This window comes from Plasmodium gonderi (genome assembly GCF_002157705.1).
Source record: "Plasmodium gonderi DNA, contig: Chr10, whole genome shotgun sequence".
In the NCBI taxonomy this organism is placed as follows: Eukaryota; Apicomplexa; class Aconoidasida; order Haemosporida; family Plasmodiidae; genus Plasmodium; species Plasmodium gonderi.
Genome location: NW_021628935.1, coordinates 459,953 through 478,565, shown reverse-complemented (window position 1 = coordinate 478,565; position 18,613 = coordinate 459,953). Strand labels below are relative to the sequence as shown.

Genomic DNA, 18,613 nt, shown 5'->3' with positions numbered 1-18,613 from the left:
GGGTCGTCCGGAAGGTGTTTTGTGTATACATACATTTTTGCATGCGTGCATTGAAATGTATTGCAAAAATGAATTATAAAAACATCGTCCTTAAAATTAACTTCAATTCAGCAAATTGCTTATCACCCACATTATCATTGTAACAGAATTACGCTCGCTCTAGCTATTTGCACGAAAAAACGTTTTAAACAAATCCAAGGGGTAAACCCAATGATTCCATAATTTTCTCCTCCTCAAGCTTTTCTTGCAGCTTTTTATTTATTTCTTCTACTTTTTTTTTTTCTGTTATTTCATCCTCATCTATTTCAGTCATTTCTACATTTTCTAATTTGTTTTTATCACCCGTTTTTGTGTTATCACGTTTAATTTCTCCATCTTGAGCGTTATCATCTTTTTGATCAAAATTTGGTATACATTTATTTTTTATTTCTTCAACCGTTTCGTAATGACAATTATCTCTTAACTGGGTTCTTCTATATCGTCCTCTTCTATTATCAGACCATTCTTGTCTATCCCATTTATTGAAATACTTATTCTTCTCATAGTTGTATCTTTTATCATTTCTGTCATTTGAATGATCATGATATCTCCTATCGTATTTTCTGTTATTGTTATAATTCCAATCATTCTCGTTATCAGATGAATTTAATTCTTTCCTCTTTCTTTCCTTCTCTCTGTAAGTATTATTTCTCTTGTCATATGGAGACATTTTCCTTACTTGAGAATCATCTTTTCTCTGATGATACATGATAGCTTTATGTTTATTTGTTCCTTCCTCATCTTCGTCTTCCTCGTCAAGATCCTTTTGGTTATAATCACTGTATCTAGCATGATGCATATGATCGTGTCGAAATCCATGTTTATGTTCATACCTATGCACAGGCTTTCGATTGTGCTCCCTTTTAAGATAATGCCCATTGTCTTTTTGTTCAGAATTTGCATTATCATTTTCACTTCCAGAAAGTTCTTTTCTGTTGTAATTTTTTGTAATTTTTCTTGTATTATCAGATAGGTCAATGTACTGAAGTTTACTTAGATCGCTATCCGAGGAAACAGTATCGCCTTCGCTCAGTTTATCGTCACTTATTTCACTGGGGTTGATGTTTTTATCATTTAATTTTTTCACAGAATTGGCACTGTGTTCATTTTTGTTTGACTGTTCAAACGAATTAGTATTATCTCCATCCATGTGTTCGTCGGATGTGTTGTTGTCTTCACTTGTGCTGTCATTCGATTTCAACTTTTTTTTTTTTTTTTTTTTTTTATCATGTTTCTTTGCACTTTTTCTGTATTCCCTATGATTCTTACTTTTCCTATGATTCTTACTTTTCCTATGATTCTTACTTTTCCTATGATTCTTATTTTTCCTATTATTCCTATTTTTCCTATCCCCCCTATCTGCACTATCTTCTCTATCTTCCCTATCTTCACTATCATCACTATCTTCTCTATCTTCCATATCTTCACTATCTTTTCTATCTTCCATATCTTCACTATCATCTCTATCTTCCTCACCTTCACTAACTTCTCTATCTTCCCCATCTTCCCTATCATCATTATCCTCATCCTTGTGACATCTTCGGCCTTTTTCATATATTTTATTTTTCATTTTCTTTTCTTTCTGTTTACTAGATCTCTTGGTATTGCATACATAAGAACTCCTTTTCGTGCTTTCACGCACAACTGAAGAATATGAGCTCGTACTATTTCTAACTGATGCTGATCTAACTAATGTTTTCCTTCTTTTTTTTTTTTTATAAGAACTGTTTGAAGAATTATAATGATTGGAATAGTTCGAATCATCGGAGGTAGCGTAACTATTCGATTTGTTACGATTTTTTTGAATATGTTTTTTTTTTTTTTGGTCCTTTTCAGTTTCGTCTTTTATTTTATTACATTTAATTTTATCTTCACCCTTTTTTCTCTTTTTTGGTACCCATAATCCTTTTTCATTTTTTATGAGGTTATTGCTTTTTCTATTAATAGGACAATATAGGATAGGAGAAAAAAAAAAAATATATATAAATTGTATATGTGTAACTTAACATGTGAAGAAAAGTTTTAGTTATCCCGGTGTGAGAAGTTTTGTGAATGTACACAAATGGAAAATCTGGATAAAACAGAGACTGCTAGAGACTGCTAGAGACTGCTAGAGACTGCTAGAGACTGCTAGAGACTGCTAGAGTCTGCTAGTGGCAGTAGGTGACGGTAAATAAGAAGGTATAACGGGATGCAGTGGAAAGAATAAGGGGTTATGGGGGATAAAAAAAAAAAAATTTACATGTATCATCTCAATCAGTTTTGTTATACTTTAAGTGTGGATTATTATCATAAGCATCGGGAAAATTTCCATCGTCTTCTTTTTTTTTTAATTTCACTAGGGAGTGGGCAAAATCCCAATTCCTATGTTTCAATAACTCTTTATCATCTTGCTCCTTTAAGGATTTTTCCTGATTATAAACTGGCACTAACTGAGGCATTTTTATTTTTAATAGAGTTGTAGTTTCGTTGTTACTCCTCTTTTTAGATCTCCGTGGTTCCCTCTGCTTTCTGATTATGAGCTGTGGGAAAATTTTTTCATTATGTATAAAATATACGCGTTAAAATATTCCAAAATTGGGGAAATCGGGTGAACATGATGGAGTACGATGAGTTCGATGAATGTGGCTAAAGGAAGTTTTTCCTACCCAAATAGTTCATCTCTTTTTGTTTTTTTTTTTGTGGCTCAAGGGAACGCATATATGCATGTATAAATTATGTATATACATTAATTTCAAAATAAGAAATTGAATAAACTAAAATAAAACTCGTAGTCCCTACGGGTTATTTCCACGTTTTAAAAATAAATTGAAAAAAAACGAGAAACAAAATTTTGCTATCATAGTTTTCTTAATAAAGTACCTAAAAATATTTAGCACGGAAAAAATAATTAAAAAGGGTGATAAGTTTTAAAAGGACAAGAGAGAAGTGGTAGAAAGTTTGTGAATTGAAAAATTGGTGGGACCATATCTCCGTGCCTTTTCCAAATTTTTATTACTTTTTCGTTTTCTTTTTCGTTTTCGTTTTCTTTTTCGTTTTCGTTTTCTTTTTCGTTTTCGTTTTCTTTTTCGTTTTCTTTTTCTTTTTGGTTTTCGTTTTCTTTTTCTTTTTCTTTTTCGTTTTCTTTTTCGTCTTCTTTTTCGTTTTCTTTTTCGTCTTCTTTTTCTCTTAATTTTATTTATTTTTTTAATTTTTTTTTTTTTTATTTTCCCCATTTCGGAGAACTAGCAGATGTCACTTTGGCAAATATTTCTTTATGACTTTGATTTGTTGGATAAAGCCTATGTTCATAAAACTACAATGCATTTCTGTGTGTTAATTAAAAGGAAAATTCCGTAATGTTATATGATATGTGATGTGTTATATTGCATCAAGTCACATTGCATAAGCGTCACTGTGTAGAGCATTAAATCACATATAAAGAAAAAAAAAAAAAAAAAAAAAAAAAAAAAAACTTACATTTCCTGATAGATACACATTGATGTCCATATTCACATATGTTTACTATTCCATGGTTACTAATCGCACACTTCTTATTATCTGGGATATGCAGATAAGGTGTGAGAATATATCCTCAAAAAACAATACCCCGAAAAGGACAAAAAGAGAGAAAAAAAAAAAATGGAGAAACATAAGAAAAAAATATATAAAATATGAAAAATGTTTAACCAAGGAAAAATTGTAAATTGAAATGTAATTACCCACATAAAATGCAACGAAGTTTAATAAACATGTGCAATACATTTAGAATTAAAATAATATTCTTCGAGAAATTGGTGAATTTTTTTTTTATCTTAACCATTTATCATGTTTATTTTTCCCGAAACACACAATTGAGTGGGAATCACTTATATGGTATAAAAATACGTACCCCTGGATCTACATTCCAAATTGTAGGCCTCAGAACGCGTGCTTTTGAAAAACCATAAAGCCTGAATAGGTTAGGAAAAAATTAACTATTCACAGAAACGTACTAATGATTGCATTACAAACTTCCAGCCTTTTAACGTGTTTTGTTCTAGTATACGCTCCCTTCAAGCTTATGAGAATGTCTAAGAATTAAAAATTCACAATATAACAATGTGTTGAGTATCCAAAGGACAATACTGCAATACCACCATATATACTCATATACAAATGTGTAAGCGTGTAGTCTTAAATGCGTAAAAAAGTTACCTCCATAATTGACGCTTAAAACGTTCAGCAAAAAGTTTAGACAACAACAAAGGGAATCTTTCGTCGTGTCTTTTTTATCTAAGCATAGAAGGCAAGTGTAGAATGAATGCGAGGGGAGCAGTGAATGAGGGTTGAAAGTAAATGAATCTTTTAGTACATGTGATTTTCTACAAATAAATTTGTTCACATATGTGTATACAGTAAAAAAAAAAAAAAAAAAAAAAAAATGAAGAAGAATAAAATCTCTGAACAAAAACTAAACACTCCTCCATTTACTTACCGTAACTAAAAAGTATATTATTGACAATGTTGGAAAATAGACTTTTATCAAAGTTGACATTTTGTTGCACGCTTTCATTTTGTCTCGTCTTTACCAAAGCGTCTCTAAAGATATCTTCATTTTCTAAATATAACTACAAGGGAAAGTGATAGAGGCAGTAAAAATTATAATTCGTTTTTGAAGAATATATAGTTTTTTACAACTCGAATGTTTAGGATTGCACACAATACAATAGTCAGTGCGAATGTAAACGCATCATATATATTTCTCTCCCTTCCCTCACCCTCTTTTTTTTTTTTTTTTTTTTTTTTTTTTTGGGGGTGGTGGTGGAAGAGGGGTATCTTACTAGAACAAGCAAGTTGAAAAAAGAAGTCAAATGTTCTTCATTAATTTGGAGAGGATTTACAAAAAACTTGTTTGAAAGTCCTACACTGATGTTAGACAAAAAAGATGAATCATTATTTCCTGGCACAAAAGTTTGGAAAAATTCATCCGCGAAAAATAGTAGAGAGGAATAAAGTAAAATAATTTGAGAATTTTTTTCGAATATTCGAAAGGGAATATGATAAATATCATGTTCAAGTATAAAAAAAACGAGATCATGAGTTTTGAAATAGTTTGATAAATTTGTGTGATCATATGTAATACCAATTATATTATTTACATCTTCTTGTTGAAAAAAAATTTCCATTTGTTTTATGAAACCATATTGTCCCTGCTCGTGTGTAACACAATAGTTGCTATTCTTTTCTTCGACAAAATTATTCTTACGTGTGGAAAAATCTTCCTTAGGAAGATCTACACTATTGTGACAGTTGTAGTTGGGTATATTCTCTTGGTTTACTTCATAAAAATAGTGAAGAATAACTGGGTGTAGCAGAAACATATGTACTCCTTGTAATAAAGCAAAAGAATGTCTGAAATAAATGTGTATATTTAATATGAGGTCATTATAATCAGGTGAATTTAAAATTTTATTCCTTATCAAAAATAACTCCGAAAAATCTTTTTTGTCTCTCAACATTTCTTCAATGGTTTTTTTGTACAAATTTGAACTGGTGTAACTACTTTTTTCATTAACTTTTAATGCATTTAGAACCCGCTTTTGTGTACCATCAAAAAAGTTAGTAAACAGTTCATTTAATTTTATGTCTTCTCTGTCCTCACATTGTTCTTTTAGCAATGTTGACAAACAATATAACGACTTGTAATATATTAAATAAATACAAATACTTACAAAATAGAATAAAATATCTACTTCGTTGTTTACCTTATTTCTGATGCTTATTTTTTTCCCAATGTTTATATGATCCAAATATTTTATATCCCCATCATTGTTAATGTATTTTTCGTAATTTATATGCATATCGTTAGTAATATGTTTGCAAAAATAAATGCTCTTAGCCTCTCTACATTCGAGTATGTCGCATAGCTTGTTAACAAGGCTGCAGGAATGGGAAGGAAAAAAAATAAAATAAAATAAAAAATAAAAATAAATAAATATGGAGCATAACTTGTTAGTAGTTAATGGTAGATTGAAATGGGTTGATTTACGCATGTTCGTTTTTGATTTCGGGTTGTGTCATCGTGCACATGTAGCAATGTTAGACATAGTGCACATATAACTATGATAGACATAGTGCACATGTAGCTATGATAGACATAGTGCATATATAACTATATTAGATATCGTCCCCGTGCACGCTTATGTAATCTCTCGCACACCTCTATGTAAACGGCCACCCTTGCTTTAATTCCTTCATGTGTCGTTCTCAGTGCATACCTAGCTTGCTTTACAAAAAACAAAAAGGAATACGGATTTTTAACTTCAATCAAGAGGTACAAAATGATCTTACAAGTTTCAATCACATTGTTGAAGGTTTCATAAATATTTAGGTTCTTAAAGATAAAAAGCAAAAAAATTGTACACACATGTTCAAGAAAAACATGCTTTATTTGGTTCTTATTTTTTTCCTTATTTTCTTGGTAAATATCATATAATTCTAGATCCTCGTTGTAGAATACCCTTTTAATTATATTTTTTTTGTTCTGATTTAAATTTAATATTTTAATAATAATTTTACATAGAAAAATGGAAAAACTTTTATCATAAAAAAATGTTTGCCTTTTAATTATGTACTGAATCAAGAAATATACATAATTGGAATTGTAAAGCAACTCGTCTGATAGTATTTGTAAGATTATTATTTGTTGGTTTAAGTTATCATCTGATAGCTTGAATATTTTGTACAATATTTCTGAACCTATATTAATATTTATTTGTTCTTTATTCATGTCTAAATGTTCGAAGTTTTTTATCTTTTTTATTCTATGGTTTCGGGTAGAAGGGAGAAAAAAAAAAAAAAAAAAAAAAGGTATAAAAACATTTTCTCCACTTTCTCCATTTTTTTCTTTATAAGGGAATGTTTTCCCATTATGCATGTAATTTTCTCACAATTATAATATTTTATTTTGTTTTCGTCTAATGAATGAAAAAAAATTGTGTAACTACTACCTAATGTGAAAGTTTATCTATTCATTTGTTTTTATCATTACCTGCTTACATAAAAATGAATATCCAGCACATCGATAGGTAGATAGAAGTTCTTGTTGAGGCAAATTTTGTCTTTTCCCTTTGAAAAGTTATTTCTAACATTTCTTATTTTGTTGAAACTTATGTGTAGTAATATTACTAACTGGATTATATGATTAGCATCCAGTCTCGTAAAAGTGCACTCATTTCCCACTATGGTGTGAATTATCTGAAAAAAGGAAGAGTATATAAGATATAAGAGTAATGGAAACAGAGAACCAGGAAATATCACAGGGAGACTCAAAAGGAGTACTTATTGGATATTAATCATTGGATGTTATTATCCTAAGTGTGCCTGCATCCAATGAATGATAACTTAAAAGTGTGAAATGCAAAGTATGTTCAGCATACATCCATTCGGAAAGAACCAGAATGAATATGTATATATATATATATATATATATATATGTATACGTATAACGTGTATGTGCTGATTCCTTCTCCTTTGTGATACCTGCAGAATGAGGAAGTACTTTTCTAAGTGCTCGTCTTCATTTAAGACATAAAATAAAAGATTTATCATTTTTTTCAAAACTTCGACGAAGCAATCATGTATTCCATTTTGGATATGATGCCTTTTTTTGATATTCTTGTATGTTTCTATAGTCCCTGTACCAATACCATTTAGCATGTAAAGACAAGTTAGGGTAACCTGTTTCTGATTATTTTCTTTCACATTTTTTAAATAATTTTCAAGAAAAAAATAATAATTGGATGGTTTCACATAAGAACCAATAAGGTACAAACAGTTCATATAAATACACCAGCGTTCTTCATCTAACTTCTTTTCAAATGCATGCAGCAGATGTGAAATAAAATATGGAATATGTTCTGTTATATTATCTTCAATAAAATAAAATAGTAATAAAATAATTTTTATGTTTTCTAATGATTCCAATTGATTAGTTTCATCCTCTTTAACTTTATATAAACATTTAAAGTAGGCATTTAATATGGTGAAAGATAATTGTTTGCATTGCTTGTTCATTTCGTTGTACGTAATGTTTACTTGTTTTATTTTATTGTCTCTTATAATGTTCGAAATGCGTTTATTACTTTTTAAGAAATTTAAAAGTAAGTTTTGGTAGTACTCTACGGAATATTCATCCTCTTTCATTTCGTCAAATTCGTATTTTTCTAAGGAATTGAAATTTTTTTTTTCCCCTGGTTCATAAGTAAACGTATTCTCCGTGGGATTACTCGAGTTGTTCATTTTCTTTTTATTCATGTTTGAAGAACGGAATGTTTTTTCTTTTTCGTCACCATCAGAAGTGGCAGAAGCAGAAGAAGGATGCTGGTTTCTTTTCTCTTCTTGTGATGCGTGGTTGATTCCACTTTTATCACTACAGAAAGGGGACATGGCTATATCTAACTTGTACATATTTTTCTTTACCAAAATGGAATTACGACAAAATGGATGAAAATAGTATTCTGTTAGCGGCAACGGTAAGGTAAAAGACGTTTTATATGACCATTCAGAATTAAACTGGTAAATAATTTCGTCATTCATATTTTTATCCATATCGAATTTTTTTTTTCTGCATATCAATTGGATGTACAAAAAAGACAGTAATCTAAATATTTTGTAGTTGTCACAACAAGCAGAAAATAAATAAGGCATTAGAAATGTTATAAAATCATTGGATTCGTTAAACTCGTATAGTAATATAAACAGGAATGAATAGAAATTGAATTTTACTTTTACACTTTTATCATTATACAAATTACATAAATAGTTTATATTTACATATGTATGATCATAAAAACATTTTATGGGAATTACATTAGGGTCTTTATATCCAACTAACATTTCGATAATTTTATAACTTTTGGAATTATTATTATTTAAAATTAATTTTGTGAGGGTATCCATGCATTTTATTTTAACTTTACTGTATTTGTTGCAAAGACATTTAAGTAAACAAGTGCTAATGATGTAGTGATAATTGATGTAATGATCTTCTACTTGTTCAATTATCTCTTGAATGAAATTCATCATCAGGCAATTTATTTCGCAACACTGGTCAAAAATACCCACTAAGCACACTCGAATTATCTTGTCAGCATGACTCATAAACTGGGGGAAAAAAAAGAGGAGGCGAGATATGAGTAAGCAAATTTCGTGGAAAAAAAAAAAAGAAAATCAATATGTACACGTATGTATATATCTATGCATGTATGTATCTATGCATACATGTATCTATGCATATATGTATCTATGCATGTATGTATGTAAATAAGGAAAGATACATATAGCAGTATAGGTAAAAATGAAAATTTTTGGTGGAATATGACAAGTGGTAATTGTCTTACAGATTTAAGTACCCCATTACCTACAGGTTAAGCAGGATATATCTCTTACCTTCTGTTTCGAAATAGTACATGTAAGGAAGCAAAAGTACGAGAATAAAAAATATCTAGCGTTTTCATTAACAAGATAGGTATTAAGAATCATAGGCTTATGGTCAAACAATCTAATATTGTCATTAATCTCGTCAATAGGTAGAGTACACTCATGGACATTTAAAATGTTAATTAGACAATCGATTATATATGTAAAATATTTGTTAATGCTATTTTCATTTAGTAGCATCAGAAATATATACAAAACTAGTAGTACATATTTTTCTTCTTTTTTATCAAAGACTAAAAGTAAACAATGGAACATTTTGCTTAACGCATAATCATTGTAATCATTGCTAATGCTGAAGAAGAAAAATAAATCTTCCAAAACAACGAAATTATACTTTTTAATTTCGTATATATATTTTTTTAACAGCTTTTTCTTATCAGCACAGTTTATTATTTCCTTATATTTTTCTTCCTGTACATCATACATATATTCATTAATATAATGTTTTAATGTCCTCAAAAGTTCGTCTCTATGTGATTCGTTAGAAAAGCATAAATTCGAATCTAATGAATTCACCCTTTCAAATTCTACGCCAATTACACCATTAGATTTTTTTTTTATATCACCATCATTAACGTTATTAATTTTAAAATTTTCCTTCCCCTCCTTTAGTTTCCATATCTGTCCTACAACCCCATGTGTACCATTATTTGTTCCGACATTATCCTTAAACCTTACCCTGCTTCCGTTCTTATAATAATGTAATGCATCAGTGATAATGCAGTCGTATTGTTTTGTTTTCTTTTTTTCTTTCGCAGGGTTAAAAATTTGCTGAATCATTTTGTTAACTGGGGTTTGAAAGTGAATTTGTATAACAAAAAAAAAATAAAAAATAAAAAAAAACAATAGCTAATGACTACACTTAGGTATAATAAAAACAAAATAATATGTGAAAAAATGGATAAAAGTACAAAAGTTAATTTATTAGAGAAAAGTGAAAAAAAAAAAAAAATGCAGCTCACGGCATGGAAAAATTCCCTAACGGTATACACATTTTGGGTAAATAAACGTTTTTCCTTTTTCACGTTTTAAGAAACGTTATTCTGTTAAATGTACTTTCGAAACGATGGCGCTAAATGTAACAGTGGAAATGATGTGATAAATGTAAGTGTGCACATAAGTTCTCGCAATATACATTATTGTCCATTTTTGCTTCAGTAGCATCACTCATATGCATGCACGTATGCACATTTTTCAGGAGGAAAAAAAAAAAAAAAGAAACTCTCCCCAATTAACCATTCTTCTATCACTGACGTTTTTTTATTTTGAATCATACTAGCGGTTGGCACCTGGCACCATTTGGTATGTGCAATCTGCACACGTGCATCCCGCTGAGGTACCTGAGTAGTGAACCTGTGAACCCTTGACATGGAAAGCTGCCATTCGTTGAAAACACCGTCATTTTTATTTATTTATTTGTTTCTTTATTTGTTTCTTTATTTGTTTCTTTCTTTGTTTATTTTATTATTTCGTTTATTTATTTTTTTTTTCCTGGTTACATCCAAAATTAGGCTCTTTCCCCCTCAGACAAATTTATCTACGAACACTGTGAATATAATAGTTAGGGTCGTTCCTTCGTGTGTTCCTTGATTTACCTTGGCTCGTTTTGATTTATCAGTTCTTTTTTTTTTTTTTTTCTGTTTTTCACACAAAATATAACCTGCAGTTATTGCAAATGTGTGTGCGATGATATTTAATTGATGCTTTTCCTAAAATATTTATCTAGCCAAGTTTATGAATTGTGGGTAAGCCTACTGCTCATGGGAGTTGAAATAAAAAAAAAATAAATAAAAAGAGAAAAAAAAAATTACACGGAACTTATATATATATATATATATATATGTATATTTGTGCATATGTGCTTAATCAGAATAAATCCCCCCCAAGTAGTGAAATGGTATCTATATACCATGTGAACTATTAGCTCATATAACTAAGGTGTTATTACAATTCATGTAAAAAAAAAAAAAAAAAAAAAAAAATTATGAACTATTTTTTTAAAACCATATATAAATAGCTTTATAAAAATGACTTGAAAATATATAGTATAATTTCATAGCTTTTTTCCCCTTCTTTGCTACACTTCACTCTGCTTAGTTTACCTTTTTTTTTTTTTTTTTTTTTTTTCTTTGCCTTTCCTTACCCTCTATATGAATAAAATATAAAGAACGGAAATAATTAGTATGGACATATTAAAGTTCTACGCAATTTCTACTCCTCTAACTAAGGCTTGCGCTGTTATTTAGTTCACACAACACGCAAATTTTCCACATTTTACACTGTTCCTCCTATGGGGAGGATACATAAAAAACCTTAATGGTCATTTTACACTTTCACACAAATGCCTACAAAAAAAAAAAATGCATAAATAAGAACACACACAAAATGTGTACTATTGGTTGAATTCGTGCTCATGCACATCGCCATATGTCATTTCTTGATCCGCTTTATTTTGTTCTTTTCGAAAAAATGGGAATACAAAACTACTTTTTGAAGTATGTTAAAGCTACTTACATCACTAGGAGGAGATGTGAAATGAGGAAGACTATAGAAAATTTGAAGAACAATATTTATACATACAATAATTACAGCTGTAAAAATATTTTATATCACATGAGTGAAGAAGATGCAAATGATGCAAGCACACATTATAGCGTTAAAATAGATGAGAATGTTGAAAAAATTATGAATTTTATGAACCCCTATCACTTTCCTAAGAGCAGAAAAGCTGCGATGAATTGGACATGTGGAACTAGCAACAAAAAGGAGGATCAAGATGGAGACCACGAAAGGGGAACAATTTCAAATGGGTTCGATGAAAATGTGTCAAATGACTTTCAGGAAAACAGAACGGATACATATGAAGAAGAGAGAAACAGGCGAAAGAATGATAATGTGTATATTTTAAAATATCGAATGAATCATATTGTTGGCAAAAGAGGCAAAAGAGAACAATACAGATACACATATTTGAAATCCCCCTTTAAATATAAATATGCATTAAGACATTACGTTTTTGAAAAATATAAATATCATTTTTATTTTTATAATATAACGCATTTTAACATTCATATAATTTTTAATATTATTTTATCTTCCATGACTAGCCAAACTTCAGTCAAATGTAACATCCATTGGTTTTATCCTGGAAAATATTTATTAGAATCTGAATTTTTAAGGAAGTGTTTTCATACTTTAATCGAAAAAGGGTACAATGACCAGGAGGAGAATTGTGCACTAAATTTCCATGTACACAATAATATAGAAGAAGCACACAATTTTGTAGAGAAAGAAGACGGGATGTTACCCTGCAATAAGTTCGACATCAATTTAGATTTAACAAAATACAACATACAAAATTTGCTACCTATATTTTTTCAAAATAAATTGTTCAGTCAAAATTATAAAAATATATTTTTATTAGAAGAGAAATGTTTCAAACAAATAAAAAGAAAAATCAGAAAAAAAAATTTACACTGGTTTTTGAACAAAAATTCATGTGTTTAGGCTATTCATGGATGGGGGTCGGAGGTGAAAGAAAATACATAGGAATGTCTGCTGACACAAAAATTAAATGCGTATATGTGTTTCCTTAACTCCCGAGCGTCCCCTCCCAAAATACACACTATAAAATTATGAAGAACGTAAAAAAAAGTGCAAAATGCACATACATACACACAAAAAAATAAAATAATAGTGAAATGTGGACGGAAGCAAATGGGCAAAAAAACAAAGCAAAAACAAAACAAAAAATATATATATCGAAAAAACCAAAAAATATATATATATCGAAAAAACCAAAAAAAAGATATATATCGAAAAAACCAAAAAAAAAATATATCGAAAAAACCAAAAAAAAGATATACCGAAAAACAAAAAAAAAGATATATCGAAAAAATCAAAAAAAATATATATCGAAAAAACCAAAAAAAATATATATATCGAAAAAAACAAAAAAAAAAAAATATATCGAAAAAACCAAAAAAAATATATATATCGAAAAAAACAAAAAAAAAAAATATATCGAAAAAACCAAAAAAAAGATATACCGAAAAACAAAAAAAAGATATATCGACAAAACAAAAAAAACGATATAGAAACAAAAAAAAAATAATAAATAAGTGGCTTCAGCATAAATTATATATGACCCTATTTCAGCGTTACCTAAAGGTAAATATCCCATTACATTACCGTTTTTTGAACCTTCCCTTTTGTGTCATTTTTTCCCCTATCATAAAGGATGAATTCTGAAGACAAAGAAAAATATTAAGCATAAAATAAACAGTTATAGTCACATGCATCATTAAAGTACTCGGTTTCGCGTACTACAGTTGATACAGTATACATCTAAATAGTTACTTGCATCATTGCAAATATTCAAAGAATGTATAAATACAAATGGAAGAGGAAACTACCGGAAGTAATGTAAAAGAAGAATAAAATAAAAAAAAAAAAATAGTATTCACAGTTTCTCCTTACCGTTACGTCAGCATTTTGCGAAAATTTTGTGATTGCCTGTTTGTGAAAAGATAGGTCCGTAATCTGAGGAAGGAAATGTGGTGTGGTTGAGTGGTGTAATATAATAAAATCTAGAAAGGTGTAAAAAGCACATTTTTGGAGTTGACGATAGTACAAGCTATTTTTTTTTTTTTTTTTAAACTTTGGTGTGATACATTAAGTGCATCACTTCACCTTTTTAGGCACTTGTTGCTTTTAACGCCCTACCTGCTGGTTTAAGTCGCGTATAATTTGTTGTTTTTCCTGTATGATTTTTTTTTTTTCTTCAACCTTAGCTTCATGATCGTACATTTTTTTCTTCTGACTTTCACATAATTTTTCATTTATAATTTCCACATTTCTAAGTTGCTGAAGGAGTTCGGCGTTTGTCTTAGCCTTGTCATGAAAAATATTAATTTTTTTTTTTATTTCTACTTTCAAATGTTGATTTTTTTCCTGTAAGATTTTTATTTCACTAAAACATTTGCTGGCTTCACTAGAATTGTCTTTGTGAATATTTTCATAATTTAATTTTAATTCGTAAATATATGATAAGAAATGATCTCTCTGGCTTTCCAATAATGCACTTAATAGTTGATTAAATTCGTATATATACATGATTATATTTTTTTTTTCAATTATTTCTTCCTTTTCATTCATGTGGATATTTCCTGTGTACATTTTTTTAAATTTTTTTTTTTCGTTTTTTAAATTTATTAATTTTTTTATGTACACATTACTGCTATAATCGAATACGGAATTTTTTGAAATATCAAAAAAATAATTGTGCATAGTTTCACAGAAATGGTCTTTTGCATGGTCAATAAGTTTTTTTTCCTCCCCTCTTTTTTCAAATGAATGTTTACACGTGTATCTGTCACTTCTTACAAGGTTGTATTTATTGAATGAATATCCTTCCGCTTTCCTTTTCCTTTTCCTTCTTTTGTTCTCGACTTTGTTACTACTGTTTTTTGTTTTTCTACCATGTGCCCAAGGTCTACTTGCTTTGTTTCTACTTCTTTTTGTGCATCCATCATTGATTCTACTTTCGCTTCTTTTGTTCTTATGGAAATTTTTATGTTGAGTTTTTATTTGATTGATTTTTTTTTCCTTCATTTTCTTTTCTTTATTGTTGCCTATTCCTATCATTTTTCTAAATGTGTGTAAAAAATTGAGTGAACAATATTTCACCATTTTTGACATATTTTCTTTTATCCCACGTTTCTGTATGTAAATGAAGTCTTTGGTGCAAGGATCCGACATTTTATCAACCATTTTGTTTTCTATACTCACGTATAATAAGGAATTTATGTCTTTATCCCTTCCATTTTGTGTTCTCAATATTGGATCGGTTTCATTTTTTTGTGCTGTGTTGGTTGTAAAGCATGAAAATTCATTTACCTTTCCCACTTCATATGAAACTCCTTCGACATGTTCCATGGAGTAACTATCCACAAATTGAGTTTTGGAAATTTTATCGTATTTATTTACATCTATCTGGGTGATATCATTCTCCATGTACTTTTTTTCATTTTTTTTCACTTCCAATGAGTCATTAAAATATGTTTTTCTTTTTTTTTCCTCTCCCATTGAAATATAATAATAATGCCACGCCTGGTCGGAATTTATAGCCCCGAAAGGAGATACGATAATATAATTATCTTTTTTTATAAAGAAATTGATAATTCGAAAAAAAATGTACTTAATAATTATTGTAATATGTTTTTTTTTTCTCAAAAGTCTTTTTTTTTCTTTTATCATTTGTTCTTTTAATTTATCTAATCTGTCATAATTAACAGAACATCCAATAAAACCACAAAATAAACAAATTTTCGAATTCTGATTTTTTTCACATATATCACAATTGGCTATCTGATAATTATATTGCTTATACCTACATATGGGACACGATGTAAAGCAACATTTTTTCAAACAGTTAGAATGAAATATGTGATTGCATAAGATATTTATACAAACATTACTAAAAATTGGTTTCCTATTCTTTTTTCTTTTTTTTTTAACTTCATTATTATGCCTTTTGAGCATGCTGTTAACAAAGCGAACAGTGGAAAAATGATAATTACAATCACAACTAGTGTAACTATCCATCGTCTTCAAGCAACAATGACTGTCTTTCATGTTACTGTTGAATGTTTTACCTCCGTAATGGCATTCTCCCTTACAAGAAATATTACCATTACCCTTGCTGCTATTATCACTACTACTATAGTCTTTCTTCCTACATAACTTATCATTTGGTTTATTCTTATCGTAATATATATCGTCATATAATGGAACGATTTCCTTATTCTTTGCAATCGTCTTTTCCTGGGGTAAGGAATCCTTTCGCAAAGGACCTACGTCAGTGCATTTCCTCTTTCTACTGCTGCTATTGACATTCCCACTATAGGCGTTGCTACCCTTTACCACTCCATTCTGTATCTTATTGATTTTAGCATAACTATCGCTGCAGTCCTTAATGAGCATGTCGTTTCTACTATTCTTGCTGGGCATGGGAGAATACTTTATGCTAGTAGTACTCCTTTTCTTTTGATTTTCAAAATTAAAATTGAAAATGTGTGAAATTATTTTGCTTAGATAATCCGAATACAATGGTTCCAAGCAAACTGCACAAGAAAGCTGAAATTTATTTTGTGAAATGAGACAAAGCGCATTAATAAATTTTCTTCTCCATGGTTTTCTAATTTTCTCATTTGTGATATGTAATTCTGATTCTTCTTTCTGCATGCAAAAATGAGGAACCTTCTTTTTTTTTTCTTCAAAAAATGCGTTTTCCTCTATGATCATACGTTGAGTATTCTTCTTTATTCTGGAAGTAACATTCATAGTGATATCTTTCACGATATACACTTTTAATCTTTTTTTTCTTTTCATATTAAAGAAAGTAACCGTTTTCATCTTTTTCATTATTTTCTTTGCATACACATTAAAGGTTAAAAAATATATCATATACTCTTCATTGCTTTTCTTGTTTAAAACTTTTAAAAAAAATATGAAATTGTCCAATGGGTATAGCAACTCTAAAAATTCTGAGGGGGACAAACAGTTTGATACGTTTACGCACAGTAAAACGGATATGACCACTTCACACAGCATTTGTTTACCCTTGTTCAACCCTTTATTCAAATTATAATTATTGTAACTTCCGGAATGACTACCATTAAAACTACTAGGATGACTACTGAGGTGGCTACTATTTTTACCAGTTTCAACCATTGCATTACTACTATTTTCCCTGTAAAAGTAGTAATCCTTGAAACAGCGAATATATCCCGTGATGGACTGAATTTTCGTATTACCACAGTTGTAATTAAATACGTAGTATTTTTCCCTCCTGTTTTTCTTGTCTTTCTTCTCCTTGATCAGTTGTGTTCCTTCTTCCTTTCTCATTTCACACAAGTCGGAAATTATTTTGTAATTTTTGGTTCTGATTTTAATTTTTTTTTTTTTTTTTTTTTTTTTTATTTTCCTTTTTAGGCTTAGAAACATATGCCCCTTAATCAATACATCATAAAAAATGTACTTTTCTTTTTCAAAAAATATATTTTTTGGGTACACATTACAATTATGATTCATATAATTGTTACAGTTCTTATAACTGTTATTCTTATTATTGTTGGCACTAATTCTTTTCTTGCTTATATCAATATATTGCACTTCTTTGTTTTTTTTTATATTCTTCCTTATACTTTTTCTACCATTCTTATTCGAATAATCAGTGTTAAAATTGTTCCTGTGATTGTTTGCAGTCGATGCAAAATAAATACCGTTAAATTTGTTTTTAATTTTGTCTATTTCTTTGCTTATATCATTTACAAATTCGTTTTTGCTGTCTTCTTTTTCCATAAACATATAAGACTTGGGATCAATATCAATATGTGGAAATAGAATACTTGTTTTTTCTTCTATACATTGTTCACCACTAAGCATTAGTAAATCGTTAATATCGTCACTATTCAATATGAGCTTCTTATTTTCCTCCTTTCTTACTTTCTTTGTAATGCTTACCATGGGCACGTTTTTTTTTTGCCTTGGATTTTCTTCATCTGTCTTGCCGCTTATATTATCACTCATGTTATTTGTTTTATCATTCATAGAATCTGAATTCAACCCATTTATAAATCTCCCCACATATGTGACATTTTCGAAACGTTCCTTTTTAATATTACAAGTTTCTGTGTTATTCTTATTTTCCTTTTCATTCACTACAAATTGGTTAGTGTGGTATACCGTTTTGACATTTTCATTTAAATTTTTTTCTCCTTTTTTCTCATCTTCACTAATCTGATCATTTTTCGTATTCGAATTGTTGTCATTATGACCGTTTGTGTTATATCCGATTCTTCTATTTGGTTCTCCCTCATTAAGCAAATCGTCGTTTTGGTCATATGCATTAAATGAGGAATTGTTTTCCTTTTTTTTTCCCTTGGATTTTTTCTTTTTTTGACGTTTTTTGCTCATTTGGAAGGTCGTAAATAAATAAATGAATAAAAGAGGTATAATCAGATAATCTTGCGTAGAGAAAGGGAGGAAAAAAAAAAAAAAAAAAAAGGAAGAAGAAAAATCAAAAAAGTGAATTACGAACTATAAAAAG

At 29.2% G+C, this 18,613-nt stretch overlaps 4 protein-coding genes across 4 annotated transcripts; 1 reads left to right on the top strand and 3 right to left on the bottom strand.

Annotated features, from left to right (window-relative positions):
* Nucleotides 1-184: 184 nt before the first annotated feature.
* On the bottom strand, nt 185-2,480 carry PGO_101040 (hypothetical protein, conserved; the record flags this gene model as incomplete). Its single annotated transcript, XM_028688135.1, has 2 exons — nt 185-1,976; nt 2,311-2,480. 2 exons carry the CDS (start codon nt 2,478-2,480, stop codon nt 185-187), a joined length of 1,962 nt encoding a protein of 653 aa, XP_028543936.1.
* A 1,519-nt stretch (nt 2,481-3,999) lies between these two features.
* PGO_101030 (hypothetical protein, conserved) lies at nt 4,000-10,281 on the bottom strand (the record flags this gene model as incomplete). Its single annotated transcript, XM_028688134.1, has 8 exons — nt 4,000-4,091; nt 4,216-4,293; nt 4,496-4,628; nt 4,842-5,940; nt 6,279-6,824; nt 7,052-7,257; nt 7,543-9,165; nt 9,451-10,281. 8 exons carry the CDS (start codon nt 10,279-10,281, stop codon nt 4,000-4,002), a joined length of 4,608 nt encoding a protein of 1,535 aa, XP_028543935.1.
* Nucleotides 10,282-11,970: 1,689 nt separating this feature from the next.
* Nucleotides 11,971-13,008, top strand: PGO_101020 (hypothetical protein, conserved; the record flags this gene model as incomplete). Its single annotated transcript, XM_028688133.1, has 1 exon — nt 11,971-13,008. The coding sequence occupies one exon, from the start codon at nt 11,971-11,973 to the stop codon at nt 13,006-13,008; it is 1,038 nt and encodes a 345-aa protein (XP_028543934.1).
* A 680-nt stretch (nt 13,009-13,688) lies between these two features.
* PGO_101010 (hypothetical protein, conserved) lies at nt 13,689-18,480 on the bottom strand (the record flags this gene model as incomplete). The annotated part of the gene is made up of 3 exons (XM_028688132.1): nt 13,689-13,748; nt 13,981-14,043; nt 14,227-18,480. The coding sequence occupies 3 exons, from the start codon at nt 18,478-18,480 to the stop codon at nt 13,689-13,691; spliced, it is 4,377 nt and encodes a 1,458-aa protein (XP_028543933.1).
* Nucleotides 18,481-18,613: the final 133 nt, after the last annotated feature.